This window comes from Carcharhinus amblyrhynchos, chromosome 14 (assembly GCF_965287045.1).
Source record: "Carcharhinus amblyrhynchos chromosome 14, sCarAmb.v2.hapA, whole genome shotgun sequence".
NCBI lineage: Eukaryota > Metazoa > Chordata > Chondrichthyes > Carcharhiniformes > Carcharhinidae > Carcharhinus > Carcharhinus amblyrhynchos.
In genome coordinates, this window is record NC_137337.1 from 5764392 (window position 1) to 5791024 (window position 26633).

The following is a 26633-nucleotide window of genomic DNA, read 5'->3' on the forward strand; positions in this document are numbered from 1 at the left end:
ATCCCTCTGTTCATCCACACTATTCAAAGTCCTCCCGTTAGCCCTATACTCGACACATCTGTTGCTCCTACCAAAGTGAATTACCTCACACTTCTCCGCATTAAATTCCATCCGCCACCTCTCGGCCCAGCTCTGCAACCTATCTAAGTCTCCCTGCAGACTATGACACCCTTCCTCACAATCTACCACACCTCCAACTTTGGTGTCATCAGCAAATTTACTAATCCACCCAACTATACCCTCATCCAGATCATTAATAAAAATTACAAACAACAGTGGCCCCAAAACAGATCCCTGAGGCACACCACTCGTAACTGCACTCCATGATGAATATTTACCATCCACCACCACCCTCTGTCTCCTATCTGATAGCCAATTCCTGATCCAACTTCCTAGATTACCCACAATCCCATACATCTGCATTTTCTGCAGAAGCCTACCATGGTGAACCTTATCGAACGCCTTACTAAAATCCATGTATACCACGTCAACTGCCTTACCCCCATCCACCTCTTTGGTCACCTTCTCAAAAAACTCAATAAGGTTAGTAAGGCACGACCTACCTGCTACAAAACCATGCTGACTATTTCTAATCAATTCATTACACTCCAAATAACTATAAATCCTATCCCTAATAATTTTTTCTAAAACCTTGCCCACAACAGAAGTAAGACTCACCGGTCTATAATTCCCGGCAAAGTCTCTGTTCCCCTTCTTAAACAATGGGACAACATTCGCTATCCTCCAATCCTCCGGGACTACACCAGAGACCAATGACGACCTGAAGATCTGAGCCAGAGGCTCTGCAATCACCTCTCTAGCCTCCCAGAGAATCCTAGGGTAGATCCCATCCGGACCAGGGGACTTATCTATTTTCAGCCCCTCAAGAATTTCCAGCACATCCTCTTTATCAACCGTAATACTGTCTATTTTACACCCCTGCAACTCCTTGTATATATATCTCCTTGTATGTCTGTGTGCTCAATGAACACTCTTGTAAGACTTTAAAAGGCACTATATGAATGCAGGTTACTGTTGTATTCAAACCCTTTCCCAAAGGCTGGAAAGTGGAGTTCAATTCATTTGGTCACATTCCAAACTCAAAACAAGTCCCTGGTTGGTGCAGAAAGACTGGGTGATGAGGTGAGTTTGCACAGACTTTTCATCTCTGCTGTGTTTCAGATCTTTCTTTATGCACTAGCTGTGTAAATGGAGCCAGATTAGTTTTATTTGCCAAAGTTCCTGCTGGGCGTGAACATGTCATTAGTAATCCTAAAGACCAGAGGTTGTTTGCTGTGGAAACAAGGTCAGAAGTGGGGATGTTCACTGATAATCACCATCATTCACAACTCCTCAGACACTCGAGCAGTTAATCCATGCAGCAAGACTTGGACAACATTCAGTTTGTGGCTGTTAAATTTCAAGTTACTTTTGTGCCAGGCAGTAATTGTCTCTGTCTTGAGAGAATCTCATCATCTCCCTTTGACATTCAGTGGCATTGCCGTTGCTGAATAAAGTTTAGTGGTCACAAGTAAGTCTTACATTAACACTCCAATGAAGTTACTGTGAAGTTTCCCTAGTCGCCACACTCTGGCTCCTGTTTGGGTCAGTGCACCTAACCAGCACACATTTCAGATTGTGGGAGGAAAGCTGAGCACCTAGAGGAAACCCATGCAGACATGGGGAGAATGTGCAAACTCCACACAGATGGTGACCCAAGCCGGAGAATTGAGCCTGGGTCTCTGGCGCTGTGAGGCAACAACGCTAACCACTGTGCTGCCCAGTCCCCCATGAATCCCTCACTATCAACATCCTGGGGGTTACCATCGACCAGAAACTACAAATAATGATTTTGAATGGCGAAGCAGGCTTACAGGGCAGAATGGGTGGTATGTTTGTGCTATAAGAGCAGGTCAGAGGCTGGAAATTCTGCAGTGAGTAATGTGCCTCCTGAGTCCTGAAGCCTCCTACCATACAAGACAGGAGTATGATGGAAGACCCTCTACTCACCTGGAAAAGTGCAGCACCAACAATACCCGGGAAACTGAAGACCATCCAAGACAACGCAACCTGCTTGATCAGCACCCCAGTGTGTTAAATGCGTTAGTTGTCCTAGCTGATATGCAGGTGGAGGGTATTAATTGAGATTCCATTTGCGTGCATAGCTCCTTGTTAGTGGTTACGCAGGAGACCAGGGTTCAATTCCCTGACTGGGAGAAGTGATTGTCTACATAATTACTGACTGAAGACGAATACTTTGTAAGCGGCTCCTGATTGATGTAGTGGTTAGTCTCCTAGCCTGTCGTGGGAGAAGGGTTCAATTCCCCCACTGGGAAAAATAGGTATGATGAAACACTTGGTGTATGGCCTCAGTTATGACCTACAGCTCCTGTTTATAGACCTGGGAAGCCTTCATGCCTCCTGGTAGGAGTTGTTTACCAGGAACCGATCAGAGTCTGGAACATGGTTGCCTCGTATCGGAGTTTTCTCCCTTCAGGAATAGCAGCTAATCAGGAGAGCTGCTCATCAGGAATCTGACCATCATCAACATGGGTTCAGATGGCTGGTGGACTAAAGAGGACTTGGGATGCTGTGGTGACTAGAGTCTGGAACCTGCTGGTTGGTGAAGGAGTGAGCTGCAGGACACCACAGCAACTTTCACGTTGCATGTCCAGCTTTTGACCAAAGGTATTACTGTTTTAAAACTGGTGCTCGGCTCTGCACTCAAAGCATCATGGACTCCTATCTGAACTGACCTCCTTGTTACCCTGCTCTTGGGCCAGACCAGGGTAGCTGATCAAAGGCAGCTGAGGGGATTGTCCAGCCCAACCGTCTGGTTCTGTTTGCATTTGGGTGTTTCTCCAATGTCCAGTGGTACTTTTAACACCTCCTGCCACTTGTGGACACTGCAGGAGCTGGAGTGCATTATCAGCCGCCACAACAACATCTTAATTTGATTTGCTATGTCTTTTAAGGTCTTTGCCTTTTGTTACAGTGCCCCTTTAAGGGATTGTTTTAATTAGTTGGTGTCCATTTGTTTTATTGGCTCTCAGAGTATAATGAACCACAGAATGAAACTATGTGGCATGGTTCTTTCCTCTTATGGGAGAGACTGGAGCTAGGGGACACAGTTTAAGCACAAAGGATTTCCCATTTAGGGCAAAGAGGGGAATGGTTTTCTCTTGGGGTCGTGAGTCTGTGGAATTCTCTTCCCCAGACAGCAGTGAATAGTTTTAAGACTGAGTCAGATAGATTCTTGATTAATAAGGAAGTCAAATGTAGGAAAGTGGAGTTGAGGTTACAGTCAAATCAGCCATGATCTTGAATGGCGAAGCAGACTTACAGGGCAGAATGGGCCATATGTTTGTGTGTACATAGTTGAGTTAGGAAGTATATGCTTGCAATGTTTCATTCTGCAAATAAATATGAAATTTAGTGTAGATTAGCTCCAGTATCTCCTCCATCAACTAGTTTTCTAGAATATACCACCTTAAACATTTACTCCTCCACCACTAGCTCACAGTGGCAGCAATTTGCACCATCTGTAACACGCATTGCAAATCCTTTGTAAAGATCCTTTGACAATGCCTTCCAAACCTGTGACCTCTATCACCTGGAAGAACAAGAGCAGCAGACACATGGGAACACCACCACCTACAGGTTTCTCTCCACGTCTCTCACCATCCTGACTTGGAACTATATCGCATTCCTTTACTCTCCCGGATCGGAATTCTGGAACACCTTCCCTCACTGAACTGGGCGACTCACAGAATGTGGACTGCAGAGGTTCAAGAACATACCACATTACCACTCTCTCTCTCGAGGATGAGTAGGGATGTATAATAAATGCTGACCCTGCCAGGAATGCACACCCCAGGAACAAAGGAAAAATGATTAGTATCAGAGGGTTGCAGTGGCAGGTGGTGCTAGAGACAGTGAGTCAAATTTATCCTGCTTTGTCTTGACCTGACCATCCGAGATACTGATACTGGAATGCTGGGATTTCTCAATATTCACTTCCCATATGTGCATGACGGAATGTATACCACAGCTTGCACGCATTGGTGTGCATGATCTTATAACAGCTGCTGGGTTTGTGTGGGAAGAGTGGAAGGTATATTAATTACTCACAGTTTTTTTAAGTGTTCAATGAAAAGTTTGTATTGTTGCTGTTCTGCTTTCTTACCAGATGAGGGCGGCTGAGTACACACGACTGCAGAGGGGATCACCTTCACTGTTGGTTGTGTTGGCTGATTATGGTTCGGCATTCCCTGCGTGTCTGTGTGCGCAAGATCTATCCTGCAATTAACAATAATCTGTCTTGGCTTGTGTTCTATTGTTTTGATTAGATTAGAAAAGAGAAGGTAAAACAGAGACCTTCAGTTTACAGATTCGATCTGGTCTGCACCTTCCTGAGGGTTTGATAGATATAATACTGGACTGGCAGCCTAGAGGTTGAGTTCAGATCCCCCCTTGGCAAGTGTGAAATTTAATCTGAGTTTAATATAATTGTTCACTAATATCCTTTAGGAAGCCTGCCTCACTGCCTAGCCTACATGTGACTTCAACTCTTTTTCATTACATGATTAACCCATTGAGTTTTCTTTTCATTTTTTATGGGATGTGAACATTGCTGGCTGGGCCTCATTAATTGCCCATACCTCAGAGTCCTCCATTTCAGAAGGCATTTGAGAGTCAACCACTTGTTGTGGGTCTGTAGTCCAAACCAGGTAAGGATGGCAGATTTCCTTCCCTAAAGGACATTAGTGAACCTGATGGATTTTTCCCACAATTGATAATGGTTTCATAGTCAGCATTAGACTTTTAATTCTGGGCTTTTATTGAATTCAAATTTTACTACCTGCTGTGTTGGGGTTTGAACCCGGGTCTCAACATTGCCAAGTGAGGTGGTTGAGGCAGGTAGGTTAGCCACGTTTAAGACTTATCTGGATAGACATATGAACAGATGAGAATAGAGGGATACAGGTGGTTGGTCTGGAGAGGATAATTTGATTGGCGCAGGTCTGAAGGGTCTGTTCCTGTTGTTTGTTCTCTGTCCCAAGATCTTGCTCTAGGTCTCTGGATTACTAGTGCAGTGACAATACAATGTTTGATAGAGCAGATGCAGCATGGTTTCGTTAAGGGGAAGTCGTGTCTGATGAATTTATTGGAATTCTATGAGGATGTGTCTAGTGCGATGGATAGAGGGGAACCGGTGGATGTGGTGTTTCTCGATTTTCAGAAGGTGTTTGATAAGGTACTGCACAAAAGGTTGTTACAGAAGGTTAGGGGGCATGGAGTTGGGGGTAGGGTATTAGTGTGGATAGGAGATTGGCTGTCAAATAGAAGGCAGAGAGTGGGTGTCAATGGGTGCTATTCGGATTGGCAGTTGGTGACTAGTGGAGTGCCCCAGGGATCGGTGCTGGGGCCTCAGCTATTTACCATTTACATAGATGATCTGGAGGAGGGAACCGAGTGTAAGGTGTCGAAATTTGCTGATGACATAAAGATAAGTGGAATGGCAAATTGTGTGGAGGGTGTGGAAAGTCTGCAGAGGGATCTAGATAGGCTGAGCGAGTGGGCGAGAACCTGGCAGATGGAATACAATGTTGGCAAGTGTGAGGTTATCCACTTTGGTAGGAATAATGGTAGGAAGGACTACTACTTACAGGGCGAAAAGCTGCAGCATGCTTACGGTGCAGAGGGACCTGGGGGTCCTTCTGCATGAGTCGCAAAAACCCAGCCTACAGGTGCAGCAGGTGGTCAGGAAGGCAAATGGGATGCTGGCCTTCATAGCGAGGGGGATTGAATATAAAAGTAGGGAGGTCTTGCTGCAACTGTAGAGGGCACTGGTGAGGCTGCAGCTGGAGTACTGTGTGCAGTTTTGGTTGCCGCACTTGCGCAAGGATATTTTGGCCTTGGAGGGAGTGCAGAGGAGGTTCACTAGGCTGATACCGGAGTTGAGGGGGTTGAGCTATGAGGAGAGGCTGAATAGACTGGGCTTGTACTCGTTAGAGTTTAGAAGGATGAGGGGAGATCTCACTGAGACGTATAAGATGATGAAAGGGATGGATAGGGTAGAGGTGGAGAGGTTCTTCCCGCTTAGAAAGGACAGCAGGACTAGAGGGCACAGGCTCAAGATAAGGGGGGGGCGCGGTTTAGAACGGAGTTGAGGAGGAACTTCTTCACTCAAAGGGTGGTGAATCTCTGGAATTCTCTGCCCGTTGAAGTGGTTGAGGCTACCTCGCTAAATGTATTTAAGACACGGGTAGATAGGTTTTTGGTAGGCAAGGGGATTAAGGGTTATGGGAAGAAAGCGGGAAAGTGGAACTGAGCCACTTCAGATCAGGCATGATCTTGTTGAATGGTGGGGCAGGCTCGCAGGGCTAGATGGCCTACTCCTGCTCCTATTTCTTATGTTCTTATACCACTCCACCACTGCATCCCCTGTTCGCCACCACCTTTCCTGAGAAATTGCAAATAGGGAATAATTTCAATCATGTCAGGGATTGAATAGATTGTTAGGGGGTGGTGGTTACACATTAATTGTAACTGTGTGGATGGAATTGCTAAAGGATTCCTGTGAGGTGAGACTGGGTGTAATTTCATGGCGTGAGTATGGATTTGTTTCAAAACTATTGCATCCTTAATGTTTTCACTCATGACACAGAAATGAGAAAAAGAAGCCTCGAAAGCAGTGCTGTCACCTCCTTATTAGGATCACATTACGGCTGGCCATTCACAAATACTGCTCTTGGCCATTAGCTTCTTCCTTAAGCTGCACTTTGTCACATCTTTTATATTTTCATTTTTCAGTCACTTGTGCTCCAAAGCCCTACATTCCTCTGTAACTTGCCATTTTTCTCTACATTTTCAGAAGCCTCCTGAAAGACAACCTTCTTGATACGCTGCCTGAGACACTAACCTAAATCAGAGCATGTTAAAAATCTGTAAGTGCTGTGCTGTGTAACTACAAATATTGCGCTGTAAATTACAGACACTTGCTGTAGCGTGAGCCTGCAGTGTGGTGCCTGCAATGTTGTGCCTTGAAGAAATCTGAATTTCTTTTCCCAGAAGTAAACCCCAAATAGGTTGTGTGAGTTGTAATTTTGGCTCTTAAAGTGTAGCAGACTGTCACAGGCCAGCACCACTGCTCTTGATGGTAACTCCCTTCAAACAGAAGTGTCGCAATTCTTTTTGAATTGTTGGCGGTGAGTACAACATTATCGCTGGTTTTATAAATGGTGTTTTATAAATGAGTCACTTTTTTTATAAATGTAAATTATCTCTTCCCTCTGGCTACTTTGGTAATGTCTTTTCCAGTGCACATGAGTCTGAAAGGTCCAGATAGACAGTCTGAACCTGAGGCTGCAAAATTGAGAATTCTTTGTTATTTAAGGTCTACAGCCACTTTGAAAACTAGCTGTGCTACCGTTTTGAGCCCCTTGCTGGTAAAATGACTGTTTGTAGCAGGGTGGCTGGAAGGAGAGCGAGAGCTACATACTTCCTTCTGAAGTAGGAAGGGATCAATAGCTGAAAAAAAATACTGGGTACTTAATGGAAAAGAAAGACTCACATTTATACAGTGACCTCGGGATATCTAAACACCTCACAGCCAAGCAAACATATCTTGAAGTGTAATCACTCTTGTAGTGACAGATTCCAGTTTGTGCACAGTGCGATCCCACAAACAACAATGTGATAATGACCGTTAATCTGTTTATGATATGGGACCAGGGGTGAATATTGGCCAGAATGTCATCTGCTTTTAAAATATCCTGTGGCATTTGACTCTTCACTGGCGAGGCACCTGGGATCTCATTTGAAAGTTCATCTCAATGTCAGCATCACTGATGATGCAAATCTTCACTGTACAACTTTGGAGCAAATCTCAATTCTGCAGCCTTCCTGACTTAGAGGTGAAAGTGCGACCCACAGTGGGCCCACAGCTAATGCAAAAACCTCAATTATGGAGTCATTACAGCGTAGAATAAGGCTATTTGAACTATCAGGACCGTGCTGGCTCTCAATAAAAACAACCTCAACTGTCCCAGTTCCTTGTTCTACCCCCATAGCCGTACAAGTGTATTTCCTTAATGTGCCTGTCTAACTTTCTTTTGAAGTCATTGATTGTCTCTGCTTCCATCACCCTCATAAGCAGTGAGTTCTAGGTTACTAACACTCAGTGTATTAAGTCCTTCTTCACATCCCCCCTGTACCTCTTGCCTAATAACAAATATTAGTCCTTGGGAAAAGATTTTCTATGTCTACCTTCTTTAAACCTGTCATAACCGTGTACACCGCAATTAACCCCCCCCCATTATATATTTAAAAGGGTTGCAGGTTGCTTTAAGAGTTGATTGCATGATTTGACAGTGATGTCATTAGGATGTGCACTCAGGCCGCTGTTTTTACTTTTTTTGTTTTGTATTCTGACACAGAGCAAAGAACAGCTCTTCAATAAAACCTGTTGTGTGTTTCACTGAATCTACCTGTGCAACTCAAGTCTTTTCTTTTTCTGTTTAAAATCCTCATAGTTAGGACATTACAGAAAGACAATTGATGGCAAGTTAGGTTTTTGTTTCATCAAGAACATTGAGCAATGAATAGAAAAACATTGTGGGTCCTCATAATTAGAATATTAGAAGGCTGGATAAAAAGCAAAAGCAAGATTAAAAATTAAAGTGCTAGTGCCAGCAAGACCAAGTAAGAAAAACCCCTGTGTTGTTTCAAGAGGTTTCTTTCTGATTAGAGACGGTTGTGATTCCAGGTAGAATTTGGCATGTTTGAAAAGATTGGATGTTTTGCTGCACAGCTGGGGTCATTTGCAAGAAAAAAATGCAGCAAGCCAATGGTCTTCAGATTGAAAAGGAGAGTACTGGGAAGATGGCATAAAAAATATACTGAACAGTCTTGAGTCACTGGTACCTGAAAGACAAATGGCATGTAATTAGTTTCCATGAGCCCTTGCAATGAAGAAAGCTAACCATTCCAATGCAGAATTTTTTCAGTGTCTGTACAAGCAAATAAAATTGCAGACCACTTGCTGGCAGTTTTTTCTCAGTGCAATGGGATGAAAAACCTTAAATTTGGTCCAGAACTTTGCTCACCCAGCAAAGTCAGGAACCAAAACTTGCGATGACTCGACAAAGATCCTTGAAGAGCATTATTCTTCAAAGCCACTGATCATCGTGGAAATGTTTGAGGTTAAAAAGGCTGGTGAGTTTGGTGAGACATTCGAAGATGCTGTTCAAAGTCATCTGGTTTGTATCTCCAAAATGAGGCTATCCAAAGATTGCTTACTGTATATGCTTTGACTTTAAAGACAGTGGTAGGAATTGGTGTCAATGGAACTGGCTGCTAAAGAGGCTTCACGATTTGGTGCAGGAATGAAGATATACAAGCTGGGAACTGTGCATAAGAAATCAAAACAGCTACAAGCATGTCATAGTTGCGCCAGAATAGGCTATTCAGCGAGTGAATGCTGAAGTAAGGATAATCGATGCAAGAAATGTGGAAAAATGCATCACGTTGCAAAAGTTTGTTGGCTAGCCTAGATTCCCCTAAGAGGAATATTCAGAAGAAGAACCTGGACAACTTCAAGAAGAAGAACCATATTGCATTCTACAAAAAAAAATGGAAGAAAAGAATTACGTCTATAAAGAGAATGCCTAGAAATATGATGATCTCCAACTCAATGGGTGAATCTCTCAAATTCTGGGTGATAACCAAGTAGGCATGAAGGTTGATATTTGCGCTGCTATATCTTTGATTCCTGAGACTACATACCAACAAAGGCTGAAGCACCTTCCTTTGAATCTAGCTGATGTGATTTGAAGGACATGCATTGTGGAGATTGTGCCATTAAAGTGATACATCATGGTCAAGGTAGAGCTGAGTGGACTGACTGCAGAGTTATCTCTCCATGTGATCCATGATAATTTTCCAGCTCTGAGTGGGATATCATGGTTGGAGAAGATAAAGTTTAACTGGAGTGCTGTCTACAGATTGGTTGATGCCAAAGCCTACAGCACATTCTGGATAAATACAACAGTGTATTCAAAGAGACATGACTTAATGAAAGAAGTTCAGGTGAACCTCATGATAAAGCCAACCAAATAATTTCTCAACAAGAGTTGTGCCATATGCAATTCGTCCCAAGGTCAAATCAGCATTCATGTGACTTGTTAACACTGGTGTGTTAGAGCTGGTTGTAATGAGTGATTGGGCTACATCCATTGTATCTGTCATAAAACCAGATGGGTCAATTCATATTTTTGGTGATTTTAAACACCCATAAATCCAGTGTTGTATGCTGATCAATATCCATTTCCTTTAATTGACAATTTATCAGGTGGACAGAAGTTCATTAAAGTTGATCTTTCACAAGCATGTAGCCACTGAATCACAACCATTGCTTGCCATTGTTACTCATGAAGGTCTTTTTAAAAGATTGCCTTTTGGAATAAAATCCACACCAGCCCTATTCCAAAGACTGATGGATCAGATTTTGAGTGATCTCTCTGGTGTACAATGTTACTTGGATGATATTCTTATTAGAGTCCAATGAACAAGAAGACCTGAATAATCTAAATGCAACATTAGAATGTCTTCAATCGCATTGTCTGTATATTAAGAAAAAAAATTATGACTTTTTCTAGACATCAGATCAGTAGTTGGGCCATGTTTTGATATTAAAGCCCTCATAAAGCACTGAAAAAGATGAGAATTATTTTAGAAGTACCACGTCCAATGATTGTGATATAATGGCCTATAATGCCATGGCAACAATTATATGTAGATTTTGCTGGTCTGACAGAAGATTAAATGTTCTTAATCATGATGTACACTCAAAGTGGCCAGAAGTTATCATGCGATCACCTCATCCAAGCAAACCATTGAAAAACTTGGCCACATCTTGCAAGTTTTGGTAAACCAGAACAGAATGTTACCAATAATGGTTCACAGTTTACTTAACAAGAGTTTAAGAATTATCTCAAAGTAAATGGTATTCAGCGTGTAAAATTCACACCTTGTCATCCGTCAACCAATGGATTCACTGAAGATTCGTGTATTCCTTGAAACAATCTTTAAAACCTTCAAAAGAGCAAAGTTCATTATCATGTCATGTGAATAGCTTTTTAACATCGTATGGAAATATTACTCATGTGACTACCCAAAGTTCATCTGTATTACTGCTGTTAGATAATTGAGAACTACGTTTGATATGTTACTTTGGTAGGAAGAATGGTAGGAAGGACTATTACTTACGTGGCGAAAAACTGCAGCAGGCGACGGTGCAGAGGGACCTCGGGGTCCTTGTGCATGAGTCGCAAAAACCCAGCTTGCAGGTGCAGCAGGTGGTCAGGAAGGCGAATGGGATGCTGGCCTTCATAGTGAGGGGGATTGAATATAAAAGTAGGGAGGTCTTGCTGCAGCTGTATAGGGCATTGGTGAGGCCGCAGCTGGAGTACTGTGTGCAGTTTTGGGCGCCACACCTGCGCAAGGATACTTTGGCCTTGGAGGGAGTGCAGAGGAGGTTTACTAGGCTGATACCGGAGTCGAGGGGCTTGAGCTATGAGGAGAGGCTGAATAAACTAGGCTTGTACTCGTTAGAGTTTAGAAGAATGAGGGGAGATCTCATTGAGACGTATAAGATGATGAATGGGATGGATAGGATAGAGGTGGAGAGACTCTTCCCACTCAAAAAAGACAGTAGGACTAGGGGGCACAGCCTCAAGATAAAGGGGGAGCGGTTTAGAACAGAGTTGAGGAGGAACTTCTTCACTCAAAAGGTGGTGAATCTCTGGAATTCTCTGCCCGTTGAAGTGGTGGAGGCTGCCTCGCTAAATATTTTTAAGAAGCAGGTTGATGGGTTTTTGATAAGAGAGGGGATTAAGGGTTATGGGGAGAGGGCGGGAAAGTGGAACTGAGCCACGACAGATCAGCCATGATCTTATTGAATGGTGGGGCAGGCTCGAAGGGCCAGATGGCCTACTCCTGCTCCTATTTCTTATGTTCTTATGTTATTACCTCCAGAAACTTCAGAGATAGTGGAGTGGAGAGATGAGAAGTAAGGGCAAAGCAACAAGATGATCTTGTGTTAGCGTGTAATTATGCCACGAGTGAGAAATGGATACCAGCCATAGTTTTTGCCAAAACAGGTCCAATTTCTTACACAGTTGAAATTAAAGATGAATTAGTTTGGCAATGTCATGTTGACCAATTGGCAACTTGAAATTTCTCCAAATCATCTCCCGAAGTACCAACTTCTTTAATGTTGTGAATGCTACTACGGAAGACTTAGTTGAATCTGTGTTGCCTGATGATTATAACTGCATGCTACTACATCGAGTGAGAATGATACAGAATTAATTCCACAAGAAATGTCTACTGAAGTTCCAAATCATATTTCTGTGGTCGTCGATGCCAAATTCCAGAGCATCATGTACAACCAAAGAGAAAGCGACATCTTCCTAACTGACTTTTTTATTGACTGTGTATAATGACTAATGTTACATAGTGCTGTGCCAGAAATATTATTGATATAAAGAATGACATCATAGTCATTTGTTGTCATGACCACAATTAAAGATGAGGGATGTTTTATATTAAAAAGAGTTGCAGGTTGCTCTATGAGCTGACCATGCTTGATGGCGATATCATTAGGCTGTGCGCTCAGGCTACTGTTTTTACTTTCAGTTTTGTATTCTGATGCAGAGCAAAGAACAGCTCTTCAATATAACCAGTTCGATGTTTGTTTGAATCGACTGTGCAAACCTAGTCGTTTCTTTTTCTGTTAAACCCACAACCTCTAATATAATTAGGACATTATACCCTCCATTTCCTTTAAGCAGAACAATCCTCGATTCGCCAACCATTACTCTCCAACAATGATGAGACAGAGTACAGGAATGAGATAGAGAATCTGGTGAATTGGTACAACGACAATAATCTCTCTCTCAGTGTCAACAAAGCGAAGGAGATTGTCATCGACTTCAGGAAGCATAGTGGAGAACATGCCCCGTCTACATCCATGGGGACGAAGTAGAAAGGGTTGAGAGCTTCCAAGTTTTTAGATATCCAGATCACCAACAACCTGTCCTGGTTCCCCCCATGCCGACACTATAGTTAAGAAAGTCCACCAATGCCTCTACTTTCTCAGAAGACTAAGGAAATTTGGAATGTCTGCTATAACTCTCACTAACTTTTACAGATGCATCATAGAAAACATTCTTTCTGGTTGTATCACAGCTTAATATGGCTCCTGCTCTGCCCAAGGCTGCAAGAAACTACAAAGGGTTGTGAATGTAGCCCAGTCCACCACACAAACCAGCCTCCCATCCATTAACGCAGTCGACACTTCCTGCTGCCTCAGAAAAGCAGTTAGCATAATCATGGACCCCACACCGGGCATTCTGTTGTCCACCTTCTTTCATCGAGGAAAAAGATCTAAAAGTCTGAGGTCATGTACCAACTGACTCAAGAACAGCTTCTTTCCTGCTGCCATCACACTTTTGAATGGATCTATCTTTATGTTGGGTTGATCTTTCTCTACATCCTAGCTATGACTGTAACACTACATTCTACACTCTCTCGTTTCCTTGTCTTTGAACGGTATGCTTTGTCTGTATAGCATGTAAAAAAACAACACTTTTCATGTATACAAATACATGTGATAATAAATCAAATCAAAATCTAACCTTGTAGCTAAATTGCCTATTCTGGTAAAGTCCCTCACACCCTCATATAATAGTGAGAAGCTGGATGGATATTGACTGCTGTAGAGGATGTCCTCTGCATTCGCAACATATATTGTTTAATAATGACAAATGTGGAATGCCATACAATGCATGATGCATTATATAGTAATGAGGAGAGTTTGCATATCCTGATGGCCTGATAATAATGAAATTCTTTGCTGCTCAGTGAGCCTTTGGGGAGGTGCTCCACATATTTACAGCCTGGAGTGACATAGAGGCTAATTGCTTTTGCTGAGGAATGTTGAGGTTGGTTGTGAGTGTAGCTGCTTTTTGCATGATGTTTGAAACAATCAGGGATGGCACACACTAGACTGTTATCAGAAACATGCAGTCTTATAATCACTGACACGTGGGAACTGCTAGACAGAAAAAAAATGAGGTCCATCATCTAGTCTGTCTTTTACTGGTACAAAGTCCCAAGCCCACTGGATTATGTTTGGAGTGTGGTCCCTGTTGCCATTCAGGAAAGCCCGGTGAAATAAAAGAACGGTCACTTTACTTTGTGTGGTATTAAGGTTGGTTGAAAGACTCTGAAATATTGGCCAGGGTGCTGGAATTTCCTGCTTTTTTTTTCAAACACTGCTGCAGAAAGTTTTGCATCTGCCTGAACAAGCAGGTAGGAAAATGTCATCTGAAAGATGGCATCCCTGGCAATGCAGCACTCCCTGGTGCCAGGCTGCTTTATGTAGTCGTGCTGGAGTGAGATCACTGTTTTGGTGTGATGTTGACTCAGGGATAAATGTGACTGGATACTAGGGAGACCACCTGCTCCTCTTTCCGTGGTGTAATGGTATCTTTAACATCTCTTTGAGAGAGCAGTGAAGCATTGGTTTAAAACAAAAGCCAGTATTTGAATACATTTCCTCCTCCTATAGTGCGGCTTGTCTTTTCTAAGCCAGCAAGGTCTTTAAGCTGGAAACAGGAGCTTTAACACAAGGAAAGAGCCACATCGTTTGACTCTGAATGCACCATATGGTTGGCAATGAGCCATAAAGGACAGATAGTCATCGCATCTTCAAATGACTTGGAGCCCATGACCTTCAGTTTCCTCTCTAACAAGTTAAAGCCCAAGCTTCTCATGTTCCTGTTTTGACAATGTTCTCTCCTCTCTACTCCTCAGCGATGGTTCAGTCTGTAGCACACTCACCTTGGAATCAGAAAGTTGGAGGTTCACTTCCTGCCTTGAGCATCTAGGCTGACATTACCCGTGGCACCGAGGGAGTGCTACATTGTTTGAGGCACCTAAAGTGGATGTAAAAGATTCCATGGCACCGCCTTTGAAGAAATGCACCAATAGGGTGGCCCGGTGAACAGTGTCTAGCATTTCTGCCTCTCAGCGGTAGGAACCCAGATTTGATTCCAACCTTGGGTAACTGTCTTTGTGGAGTTTGTATGTTCTCCCTGTGTCTGCATGAGTTTCCTCCCACAGTCCAAAGATGTGCAGGTTAAGTGGATTATGCATGGCAAAAGCACAGGATTGCAGGCATAGGGTGGAGGGGAGGCTGCTGGAATGCTGTTTGAGAGAGTCAGTGAAGAGCTGGTGAGCTCTATACTCCCTTATTCTGGATCCTTTATGGGAGGATATAGTTTTTCTCTCTCTCTTGTTAAATCCTTTAATCATCTTAAGCAGCTCAGTTGCATCAATCTTTAATCTCTTGTACTCAAAAGAAATGCAAAGACTGTCCAACCTGTCCTTTCTGTCCTGATATTTTCCTGGCCAAGTGAGTACGTTGGTTGTAGTGCAGAATCAGACTAACGTGGCGTTGTATTTAAAGTTTGTTTATAATTAGTTGACGAAATTTTAAAATTCTGTTATCAACATTAGCATTTCATGTTTTCTGTGGACTGCTGGAGAAAGAGAATCAGAAGAGAAAAGACAAGGCAGTCGCGTGGAGAGTGAAGAGACAAGGAGCCGGAGCAAGTAGAAGCAGGCAGAGGGGAGGAGATAGAGAGGTAGGTGGCGGGGGAAGAGACAGACAGACAGAGGGGGAGAGAGACGGGGAAAGATGGTGATTCAAGCAATCTCATCTGAAGGACACGTTCAACCCAGGTAAGACTGATCTTACCCCATAAACAGCTGCCCAAAACTTCTAGATACTTCTGACCTTTGGGCCGACACGGTGGCACAGTGATTAGCACTACTGCCTCACAGCTCCAGGGACCTGGGTTCGATTCTGGGTTGGGTCACTCTGCATGGAATTTGCACATTCTCCCTGTGCCTGCATGGGTTTCCGCTGGGTGCTCCAGTTTCTTCCAGCAGTCCAAAGATGTACAAGTTGGGTGGATCGGCCATGCTAAAATGTCCCTCAGTAGGGGACTAGCTAAGGTAAATGTATGGAGTTGTGGGGATGGGACCTGGGTGGGATGTGGTCGGTGCAGACTCAATGGGCCGAATGGGGTCTCCTTCTGCACTGTAGGATTCTATGACTGAAAGGAGGAGCAAAGGTGAACGATCATAATAACATTTGGAGTGAGAAAGGGCAATCTGGTCCATGATTCTTACTCCAGAATTAAGCACATGGACTTTTTTCTCCTGTCTGTTCACGAGCTCCCTGAATGGTAATAAAACATAATTTAAATAAACCTGTACTAAAATTACTAAAATTGCCTCAGAGCATCAACCTTCATAGGGTGTTTGCATTTCCGTCACGCCATGCATGTCTCAATAATGGGCCGTGAGCTCTGTACTCAAGACAGCACTTAGATTTTTCTGTCCTCAGATAGCTGTGGATCAGTCTCCAAGGGGTACAGATCCTATTAAAGTGTATTCAATCACTCAGGCATTGCAAGCAGGCTTCCCTGTCAGTCTCATCACCAGAGAGCGAGCGAGCCTAGTGCAACGCAGACACTACACGGCTGACCTCTGCAAAGGTTGAAGACATGAGGAAATTTTGCAAGTGTTAAAATACGATTTCCTTTCAGATGGACATCAGAGAAGTGCTTTGAGGAGGTAGTAATTTCTGCAGGCTTTCCTTCACTTTTTAAGGACTTGAGGAACAGCTGGACCTGACATTCCCATGCAGCACTATTGGAAGTGAATGTTAATGATCCCACTTCACTCTTCTGGCTGGTATTCCTTAACCAACATCACTCACTAGATTATCTGGTATTATCACATTGCTTTTTGTGGGAGCTTGCTGTGTGCAAATTGGCTGTGTAGTGTGTGTGAATGGTGCTATATCAATCAAATGAAGTGTTTAGAGGGAGGCTAGATAAGAGTATGAGGGAGAAGGGAGTAGACTGTTGTGACTTGGATGAGAAAAGATGAGAGGCTCAAATGGGGTGGACAATGGACTTGTTGGGCTGAATGGGCTATGTGTTAAACAAGCCTTTCTTTTTTCTGTGTCAAGTGTAGATGCCACAATTCTGTGAAGAGACTTCTTCAGGGAAGACTCTGAAAAGCAGCATTTCCTCGCATCAGAATGTTTGCTGCAGAGGGTATATTGGTTACATTTATAATGGTTGTGACTCATAAAATCATCCATCCTGTAACGGTGTTATAAATGCTATCCGTTGGATATGCAGTATAACCTGGATAGCGGCACTGATTTTTGATTTGATTTATTATTATCACATGTATTAACCTATGGTGAAAAGTATTGTTTTTTGCGTGCCATACAGACAAAGCATACCTTTCATAGGGAAGGAAATGAGAGAGTGCAAAATGTAGTGTTACAGTCATAGCTAGGTTTTAGAGAAAGATCAACTTAATGCAAGGTAAGTCCATTCAAAAGTCTGACAGCAGCAGGGAAAAAGCTGTTCTTGAGTCGGTTGGTATGTGACCTCAAACTTTGTATCTTTTTCCCACAGAAGAAGGTAGAAGAGAGAATGTTCAGAGTGCGTGGGGTCCTTAATCATGCTGGCGGCTTTGCCGAGGCAGCGGGAAATATAGACAGACTCAATGGATGGGAGGCTCTGCACTTAACATCTTGCATTTATGTAGCAACTTTAATGCCCCAAGGCACACCACAGGAACATTATGCCAAAATTGACGCCAAATCAAATGAAAACCACAGGTGGAGGAGGTAGGTTTTAAGCAGCATCTGAAGGACAGGATGGTTAGGTTTAGAGAAGGACCCCGCAGCTGGGGCCGAAGTGGCTCTAGACATGGCCATCGATGGTGGGACGAAGAGAGCAGGGGTCTACAACAGATTAGTGTCGTTGCGTATCACATAACACTCAACAACCTCACACAATGTTCAGTATCATTCGTAACTCCTCATACTGAAGCAGTCCATGTCCAAATGCAGCAAGCCCTGAACAATACCCAGGCTCGGGCTGACAAGTGGCAAGTAACGTTCGTGCCATGCAAGTGCCAGGCAATGGTCATTTCCAACAAGTGAGAATCTAACTGTCACCCCATAACATTCAATAGCATTACTATTGCTGGATTCCCCCATTGACCAGAAACTGAACTGGACTAGCCAGTTAGATACTGTAGCTACCAGAGCAGGTCAAAGGCTAGGAATCCCGCAAAGTAACTCACCTCCTGACATCCCAAAACCTGCAAGGCACAAGTCAGGGGTGTAATGGAATACTCTCCACTTGTCTGGTTGAGTGTGACTCCAACGACAGTCAAGAAGCTGGACATTAGCCAGGACAAAGCAGTCTGCTTGATTGTTACCCCTTCTGCAAACATTCAATCCCTCCACCACCAACAAACAGTGGTAGCCATGTGTACCATCTACAAGATGCATTACAGGAACTCAGCTAGGTTCCTTAAGCAGCACCTTCCAAACCCATGACCACTATTAAGAGCAGCAGATACCTGGGAACGCCACTACCTCGAAGATCTCCTCCAAGTCACTCATTGACATGGAAATATATTGGCATTCCTTCGCTGCCCCTAGGTCAAAATCCTGGATCAGCCTTCCTAACAGCACTGTAGGTGTACTTACACCTCTTGGACTGCAGTGGTTCAAGATGGCAGCTCACTACCACCTTCTCAAGGGCAACCAGTGATGGATAATAAACACTGGTGTAGGCAGCAAAGCCTGCATCCTAAAAGTGAATTTATAAAAGTGAATAAAGTGATAGGGGAACTATAAGTGAGCAAAAGGCTGTAATTAAATAGACAATGCTGGAAATAACTGGCATCTGTGAAACAAGAGACGAAAATTGGTGTTAGAATTGTGACACCCAGAGCACCAAACACATGCTGGTCAATTGTGGCAGCAATAGTGCAAAGCAAAACTCCAGTTATTCTATCCCACAATGAACTAAATAAATAGAGGAAAAAGTTCAAAGCTGAATGACCTGCCCCTATTCCTGTCTACTACAGAATGCCTATGGCACTGAAGGGAGGGTATTCAGCCCCTTCATTCTCCCCCCAACCCCGCTAAGCAATAATCAAAGCAGATTATTGTTGTAAAGAACATTTTTCAAGAAAGGAAGGAATAGAGGAGAGAAGAATGGAACCAGTGGAAATTTTTATAAATTGGTTGTGATGATCTGGAATGCACTGCTTGCAAGGATTGTGGAAGGTTTGCAATAATAAGGGGTAAAATTTGATGGGGAAAACTTTGCAAGGAGCAGAGTGTGAGATTAATTAGATAATGCTTTCAAAGAGCCAGTACAGACACAATGGGAGGAATAGCCTCCTGTGCTATATCATTCTGTGATGAGTTAGCTGGTTATTGATGTGCACCCTGAACACAGGCTGGTGAGAATGCACAAGGTTAAATTTTGCTCATCAGACGCCCCATTAAAATTCTGTATTGTCATAGGTCGTGTTGCCATAGTTACAAGTACTGTGTCTCCATGGGATCCGGTGTAGTCACAGTTCTGACGAGCTTTTGTCATAAAATCCTTATTAAACTGTCTATATGACAGATAATGGTACAATCCAGTCTCAGTATCTTTGTGCTATTGATAAGATTGATATTTGCAGTTAGCTGCATCTCATCCATTCTAATGATGGAAGACTCCATTTTTATTTTGAAATATAAAAGCTTATCTGTCTGATAGGTAATGTCTGAATTGTAATCCTTGCCCTCAGTGTTGAAAATTGTGCTGGGAAACGCCATTCTCAACAGGATTTAACTATGTCTTTGAACCTGGCACATGTTATATTGCAAACTAGAGACTGGGGCTTTAGATTGTACTTAATAGCTGATGGGTAATGATACTAAAGTTGCCAATCCTCCAGGATTGGTTTAGAGTCTCCAGGAATTAATGATTAATCTCCTGGACACTGCCGCAATCAATCAAATGCTTTTGTTTTCTCTGCATCTCTGAATACCCAGTTAGTCATAAGAATATCAGAAATGGAATGAAAGCTCAAGTCAATGAACATCCAGTTGCGCGGTGGAGGGTCTGCTCGGTTTTCATTTGGTATGAGAGGCTGGGAGCCACAGCGATGGAAGATGAGATGACCAATGGCATGTGGGGGAATGGGGCAGGGGAGGGACAGTCAGGAGGTGGATGTGCATGTTACAAATTGTCCTGGAAAGTGTCCAACCAGAGTTGTCAAGCCGAGACCATAACCAATCACCAACATGACCCCAAAACACTCCTACAGTAGCAGGCTGTACCTTTCCCGCAGGCAGACTCATAAGTTATATCAGAGACGATAAGTCGAGTAGATGTTGGGTGTGCAAAATGGATGTGAGCGGCTTGACTGCCCACTGTGGAAAGGAACATGAATGCAGTCAGTGCGTTCCCACTGACATTACACCCCTGCCAAATTTGAATTTTCCCCCGTTTTTTAAAGTTAAATTCTGGGCATCCTATCTCAAAAAGAATATGTTCACCTTTTTGTGTGGTTTGCTAACACAGTTGTGAACTTCTGGTAAAATTATATTTGTGTTGTTTTAATATTTTGAATAGAAACTAGTACAAATTTCAGAAATCTGTTCATTAATGGCAGCAATTGAGAGGTATGGATTAAACTGTGATATAAATTAGGATGATAGGGCTAGAACAGGACCTGTGATGGATGAGGACTAAGAATATACTTCAACCCTGTGTGGGAAATCTTTCCATGATGCTGGATTTGTGGCTAAAGTGGTAAGTCCCAATCAGGTGTGCTGGACACAGGATAAAACTGTAAGGTATCTCAGAATTCCTGAGGCCATACCTCTTTAAAAAGATTTGTCTGCCACTCATCGTCAAGAAGGTAGTATATACATGTCTGAAAGCTAGTGAACGTTGACTGCAATAAATTAAACTGGAGGGGACAGTCCGAGGTGACACTGAAATGGAGTGGATTTCCATTGATCTGGTTTTACTGTGGCGGAGGAGGTTCTTCTATCAAGTATCATTATTTTGAATTGCTAGAAATACCATTTCAGTGCAATAGAGTTTTATAACCCTCAATGAACCATGATAAATATTCACTACATGGCTCAGTGGTTAGTTTTCCAGTTACCAACAGGAATGATCTAAGAATCGTGGAAAACCTCATTTCACACCAATGCCCGGTCTGCACACTCTATAGAAAGTTTTGTGGTACTGTTTTGAAGAGCAGGGGAGTTCCCTCCTGTACCCTGAACAATATTTCTTCCTCAACAACCATCACTAATTCTAGTCATTATCTCATTGCTGTTTCTGGGACCTTGTTATACATTAATGCCTGCCACATTTTTACAACAGCATTTATATCTCAAAAACAATTGAGATCTCCTTGGGATGTGAAAACACTATACAAATAAATGCAAGCCCTTTCTTTAAGGATGACTTCACTGTTCATCAACTGTCTTGCCACTTGAACAAGTTAAGTTTTTCTGAGATATGTTCTCCAATTACAGTTGCTAATTTCTTGACTAGAACAGTTCCTTATTAACATTCTACAGATCGATTCTAGTTGCTTGCTGCTGAATTTGTAGGTAGTCCAGTGTTTGACTGCATAATGCCAGTTTACAACTCCCTAACATGTCATAAATCACCCTCTGTTCCTCCAGGAGACACATCTAATTATATTAAAGGCTTGCCATCTGCCCATCACATTTTAAATGCGCCCTTTGTTGCGTGAACACATCTTATGATTTATTTAAACTTTCAGGAACCAATTAAAAGAAAACTCTTCCTTCATATTCACTCATCCTGATTGGCTCCTGCTTGCCAACAGTAAACCCAAGGACCCTTTCTCACTAACTGTTTACTTTGTCTCCCAGAAATTCACTCAGATTCCAAGCTCACCATCAGAAATGTCTCAGAAGATCCACTGCTATTTATCATTCTGCCCAACCCTATACCTGCAGTGATCCAATAAATGTTCTCATAATATTTAAAAATATAAATCTGCCAATGGTCGGTTTAAACATATCAAGAACCTTCAGGCAAGCTCTCCCTTCACCTCATTTGAAACATTTAGGATTGTTGCCCACTTCATCCTTTTTTATGATGCCTCTACTCTATGTTCAGTTCAGTTGTGGCCCAGATCTGCAAGGCTACTCTGTGCTTTTCCCTTTGCCTCTGCATAGTCACTGCTGTAGTAGCTTAGGTTCCTTCCTTAGTTAAAGGCAAAATGCTGCAGATGCTGGAATCTGAAATGAAAATAGAAAATGCTGGAGAATAGTCCTGACTTAAAACATTAGCTCTGTACGTTCTCCACAGATGCTGTCAGACTTCCTGAGATTTTTGAGCGCTTTTCTATTTTTGTTCCTTTCTTAGTCTCTTTCTTGCCCTTGTTTGCAAGCTGCCTCCTGGCAGCACTATCTGAAGATGTGATATACATAGCTTGACGGTATGCAAGACCACATGCCTTCAACTTAAATTTGCCTGCCTCCAGCATAACTCACTATTGCTAAAACCCTTGCCCTGACTCGGTTCCTGGTGCTTGCTTGAAATGTTAAACCAATGCCCCAGGGGCCCTTTCAGGTGGATGTAAAAGATTGCATGTCATTTGGAGGAAGGGAGTTGTACCTGGACAACATTTACCACTATTTTGTTTTAATGATATTGATTATCTGGTCATTATCACATTGCAGGTTTTGGGAATTTGCTGTGCATAAATTGGCTGCTGCACTTTCTCCATTACAACAGTGACCACGTTTTAATTAGCTGAGCCTTATGCTGCAACATGACCTATGGTCTATTGCCTGTGATTGTCCTGTGCCAAACCTGCTTGAACATCTCTGCTGTCCTCATCAATCCTCATTTCTGATTTGTGAAAATTTTTATCCTTATTTTGCAAATCCTTGAACTACAAGCTTGTTTAACCCAGTATCTCTGTCTGTGTGCTCCTTGTTCTGTCCTGCAGTGCAACTGCCGCTCTCCACAATTGGTGGCACTGCCATGATCCTCTGTTTGGGACGTTTAACAATCTTGCTGTTTCTCATGTCCTGCAAGCTTAAGGGCCTCCACAAAACTGTGTCTTTTTCACAGCTTGTTTTCAGGCATCTCCCTGATATCTCCCACCACCATTTGGCATTTATTTTCCCTCAGCGAAGGACCTAACATATGCTGTGTGTTAAAGGGCTCTGTATAGCTGCATGCTATTGTGAATGTAGTTCTGAATTATGCGGCAAGCCGTTAGAATCGGTGCTGCCGTTGAAGGTTATAAACATCACTGCAGTCACATTTTGTATGAAACATTGTGAGGCTGAGGCTTAGTTGTTTTTTTTGAAAAAAAGGTTTGTCTGGTCACATTGAGTTCCTATGGCAACAAAAGAAATTGGCTGAAGCCATCATAATGTATACAAGACTAAAAATGGGACCACTTGTGTCTCTTCCTATGGCAAATAGCAACTACCCCCTGCTGAGCACTTCCTGTCATTTCCTAGTCAAAATATTTTACTGCGGTATGCTGTTTCCAAAAAAAATGAATAAACCATGGTAGTTAGTTTCCATGGCAATCCACGAGCAAAGTTGCTGGAATTTGCTGTTGCATGAGTGTCTCACAACCCATTTATATTTCAGAAATACTGTCACTGCAAGTGGCTTCACCACCTGGTGGGGCTGCGTTGCTCTGAAATCAGCTTGTTTACACTACATTCCAGATTGAGGGTGACATTGCACTTGCGAGTCTTGCGTGCATTTCAAAATCCTGGACACACATTTGCAACTTTAGATAGCTACCTGATCCCACTGTGATATCGCCACACACTTCAGATATGCTCTGGTCACAGCTGGACCCAAATAATTAAGAATCATAGAATGGTACAAGATGGACAAGAGGTCATTTAGCCATCAGGGGTAGAGCTACAAATTATCTCCACACTCCTGCTCTTTTCTCCATAGCCCTTTCATTCTTTCCCTTTCAAGTATTTATCCAATTTCCTTTTGAATGTTAATATTGAATCTGCTTCCACTACACTTTCAGCATTGCATTCTAAAATCACTGCAAGTGCCTATGCAAAAAACAAGTCTCCTTATGTTCCCTTTGGTTCTTTTACCAGTACGTCGAAGCTATGTCCACTGGTTACCAACCTTTGCCATTGGGAAGCGTTTTTCTTTATTTACCCTATCCAAACCATCAGGATTTTAAACACCTTTATTAAATTTCCTATTAACCTTCTCCACTTTAAGAAGAATAATCTCAGTCTTCTCAGGCTGTCCACATAACTGAAATCCCTCCTTTCTGGTACCATTCTCTAAATCCCCTCTGCTCCCTTTCCAATATCACAATCTCTTTCCTGATGCGTGGTGCTCGGAATTGAACACTGCATTAATGCTGTGCACCACTTGAGACCTAACTAGTGTTTGATAAAAAGTTTAGCTTAACATCCTTGCTTTTTATACTCCATGCTTCTATTTATAAAACAGGTCTATTATGTGCTACTTTATCAAGCACCTTTTGAAAATCCATACACACAACATCAATTGCACTACCCTCATTAACCCTCTGTTACTTCATTACAAGTACTTAAATTGATCAAACTCAATAGGTGAGATTTCCATGCAATCTGCTACATTTCTCACAGAGGCAGTCTGGCAACGCGATCTTCTGGTCCTGGGGTTTCTTGTTGGGTGCGCCCCTTGCTGCTAGGAAACCCATAGCGGGGGTGTGCCATCAGTGGGATCTTCCAACCCCGCCTGCACGTACAGCCAGAAAATTCCAGCCCATTTGTTTTCCTTGATTGCCAAGAATATTGAGTTTGCCAACATCTAACAAAGCCAGCACTCATTATGTAGGAGTATTTTTCTTAATGTAAGCCCCATGTAAACTGCTCAGAAAATATACTCTTGGGTGAAGAACCAGGTGGTTTGTATGATGAGTCTGCTGGGTTTGAAGACAGCCCTCCCAATACTGGAAGTGGAGAGATGGAAAAGTAAAAAGCCTAGCAGTCAGTGAGGAAACTGCAAAGTGTGGCCTGGGCCTGGAACTGGAGCTGAGGCTGGGCTTGGGGTATATTTTCTAAGCTCAATGTGCTATGTAACGTGTTGAAGATGTGGACCCCTGACCACGTTTCTTGATTAAGTCTCCAATGAGAGCTCCTTCAACATTGTCTTAGTTTGAGCAGCCTCATTACAGGTTAGCAACCAAACCGTGGGCCAGGGCACGTTCTGTTCAGTTTGATGCACTTCTCCATTGTGCCACTGAGGGACTCGAACTCTGTTCAGTTTATAAATGAGCACATCTAATGTTTTCTCTCCTTAGGTCTGTGTCTGGAGAAGCTAGTAACAGCGGCGTCGCCAAGAAATGATCTGCAGCCCGATACAGAACAAGAAATAATTACATGTTATGAGAAAGCTGGTGATATAGCTCTGCTTTATTTACAAGAAACTGAAAGGGTAAGAAGAATCTGCTTGGGTTTTACTGCTGATATTATAAACAGCACGCTGTTCATAATCTTTTATAACTGTGCTTTTAACTCTTCATTTTACTTTTTATTGAAATCTTTAAAGAAAGTTATTCTTTCTAAATACCCCTCATGCTTCTGGTGCTTTCACACATTGCAATTTGCTCAAAATAACCATTACCTGGAAGTTCTAACTAGTTGCCAGTTGGCAGGATGTTAATGCTTGTGTGCTTGAGCAGTCATCCACTATTGTCTTGAATACTGGCACTCTGCTCTTCCATACAACGAAATTTCACGCAGCCTCTCGCTTACCGTTAATTAATTTTACCTCAGAGTACTCTCTGTGCAGTTGGCGATGACCTGTCTTTCTCCTGTAACTTCAGGTTTTTCCAAGACTGTACCCTTCCAATCTGGTCCTTGTTCAAAACATTGCATAAAATTTACAGCACAGAAACAGGCCATTCGGCCCAGCTGGCCTATTCCAGTATTCCACTTCCACCTTATTTCAAGTAATCCTATCTTTATATTCTCACATTCCAAAAAACATACTGATTAGATGCATTGGCCATGCTAAATTCTCCCTCAGTGTACCCGAACAGGTGCCAGAATGTGGCGACTAGGGAATTTTCACAGTAACTTCATTGCAGTGTTAATATAAGCCAACTTGATTTGATTTATTATTGTTACATGTATTAACATAGTGAAAAGTGTTGTTTCTTGCACGCTATACAGACAAAACGTATAGTTCATAGATAAGGAAATGAGAGAATGTAGTGTTACAGTCATAGCTAGGGTGTAGAGAAGGATCAGCTTGATGCAAGGTAAGTCCGTTCAAAAGTCTGACAGCAGCAGGGAAGAAGCTGTTCTTGAGTTGGCTGATACATGACCTCAGACTTTTGTATCTTTCTCCCAATGGAAGAAGATGGAAGAGAGAATGTCTGGGCTGAGTGGTGTCCTTAATTAAGCTGGCTGTTTTGCTGAGGCAGTGGGAAGTGTAGACAGAGTCAATGGATGGGAAGCTGGATGCTAATAAATAAATTTAAACTTATGTTTATATAGCTTTGCCTCAGTTACTCCATGTGGTAGCAAGTTTCGTATTCTAGCCATATTTAGGGTATATACGTTTCTGCCGAATGAATTTATTAGTGGTGTTTTTATATACATGGCCCTTAGTTTTTGGACTTGC

General features: G+C 42.7%; 1 protein-coding gene across 1 annotated transcript in view; it reads left to right on the forward strand.

Moving 5' to 3' along the window:
* Nucleotides 1-26633, forward strand: part of ttc7b (tetratricopeptide repeat domain 7B) — a 277583-nt gene that overhangs the window by 21016 nt on the left and 229934 nt on the right. The window contains exon 4 of the mRNA XM_080202203.1: nt 25306-25439. Within this exon, the coding sequence (XP_080058329.1) occupies nt 25306-25439 (134 nt within the window). The remainder of the gene's footprint in view (nt 1-25305; nt 25440-26633) is intronic.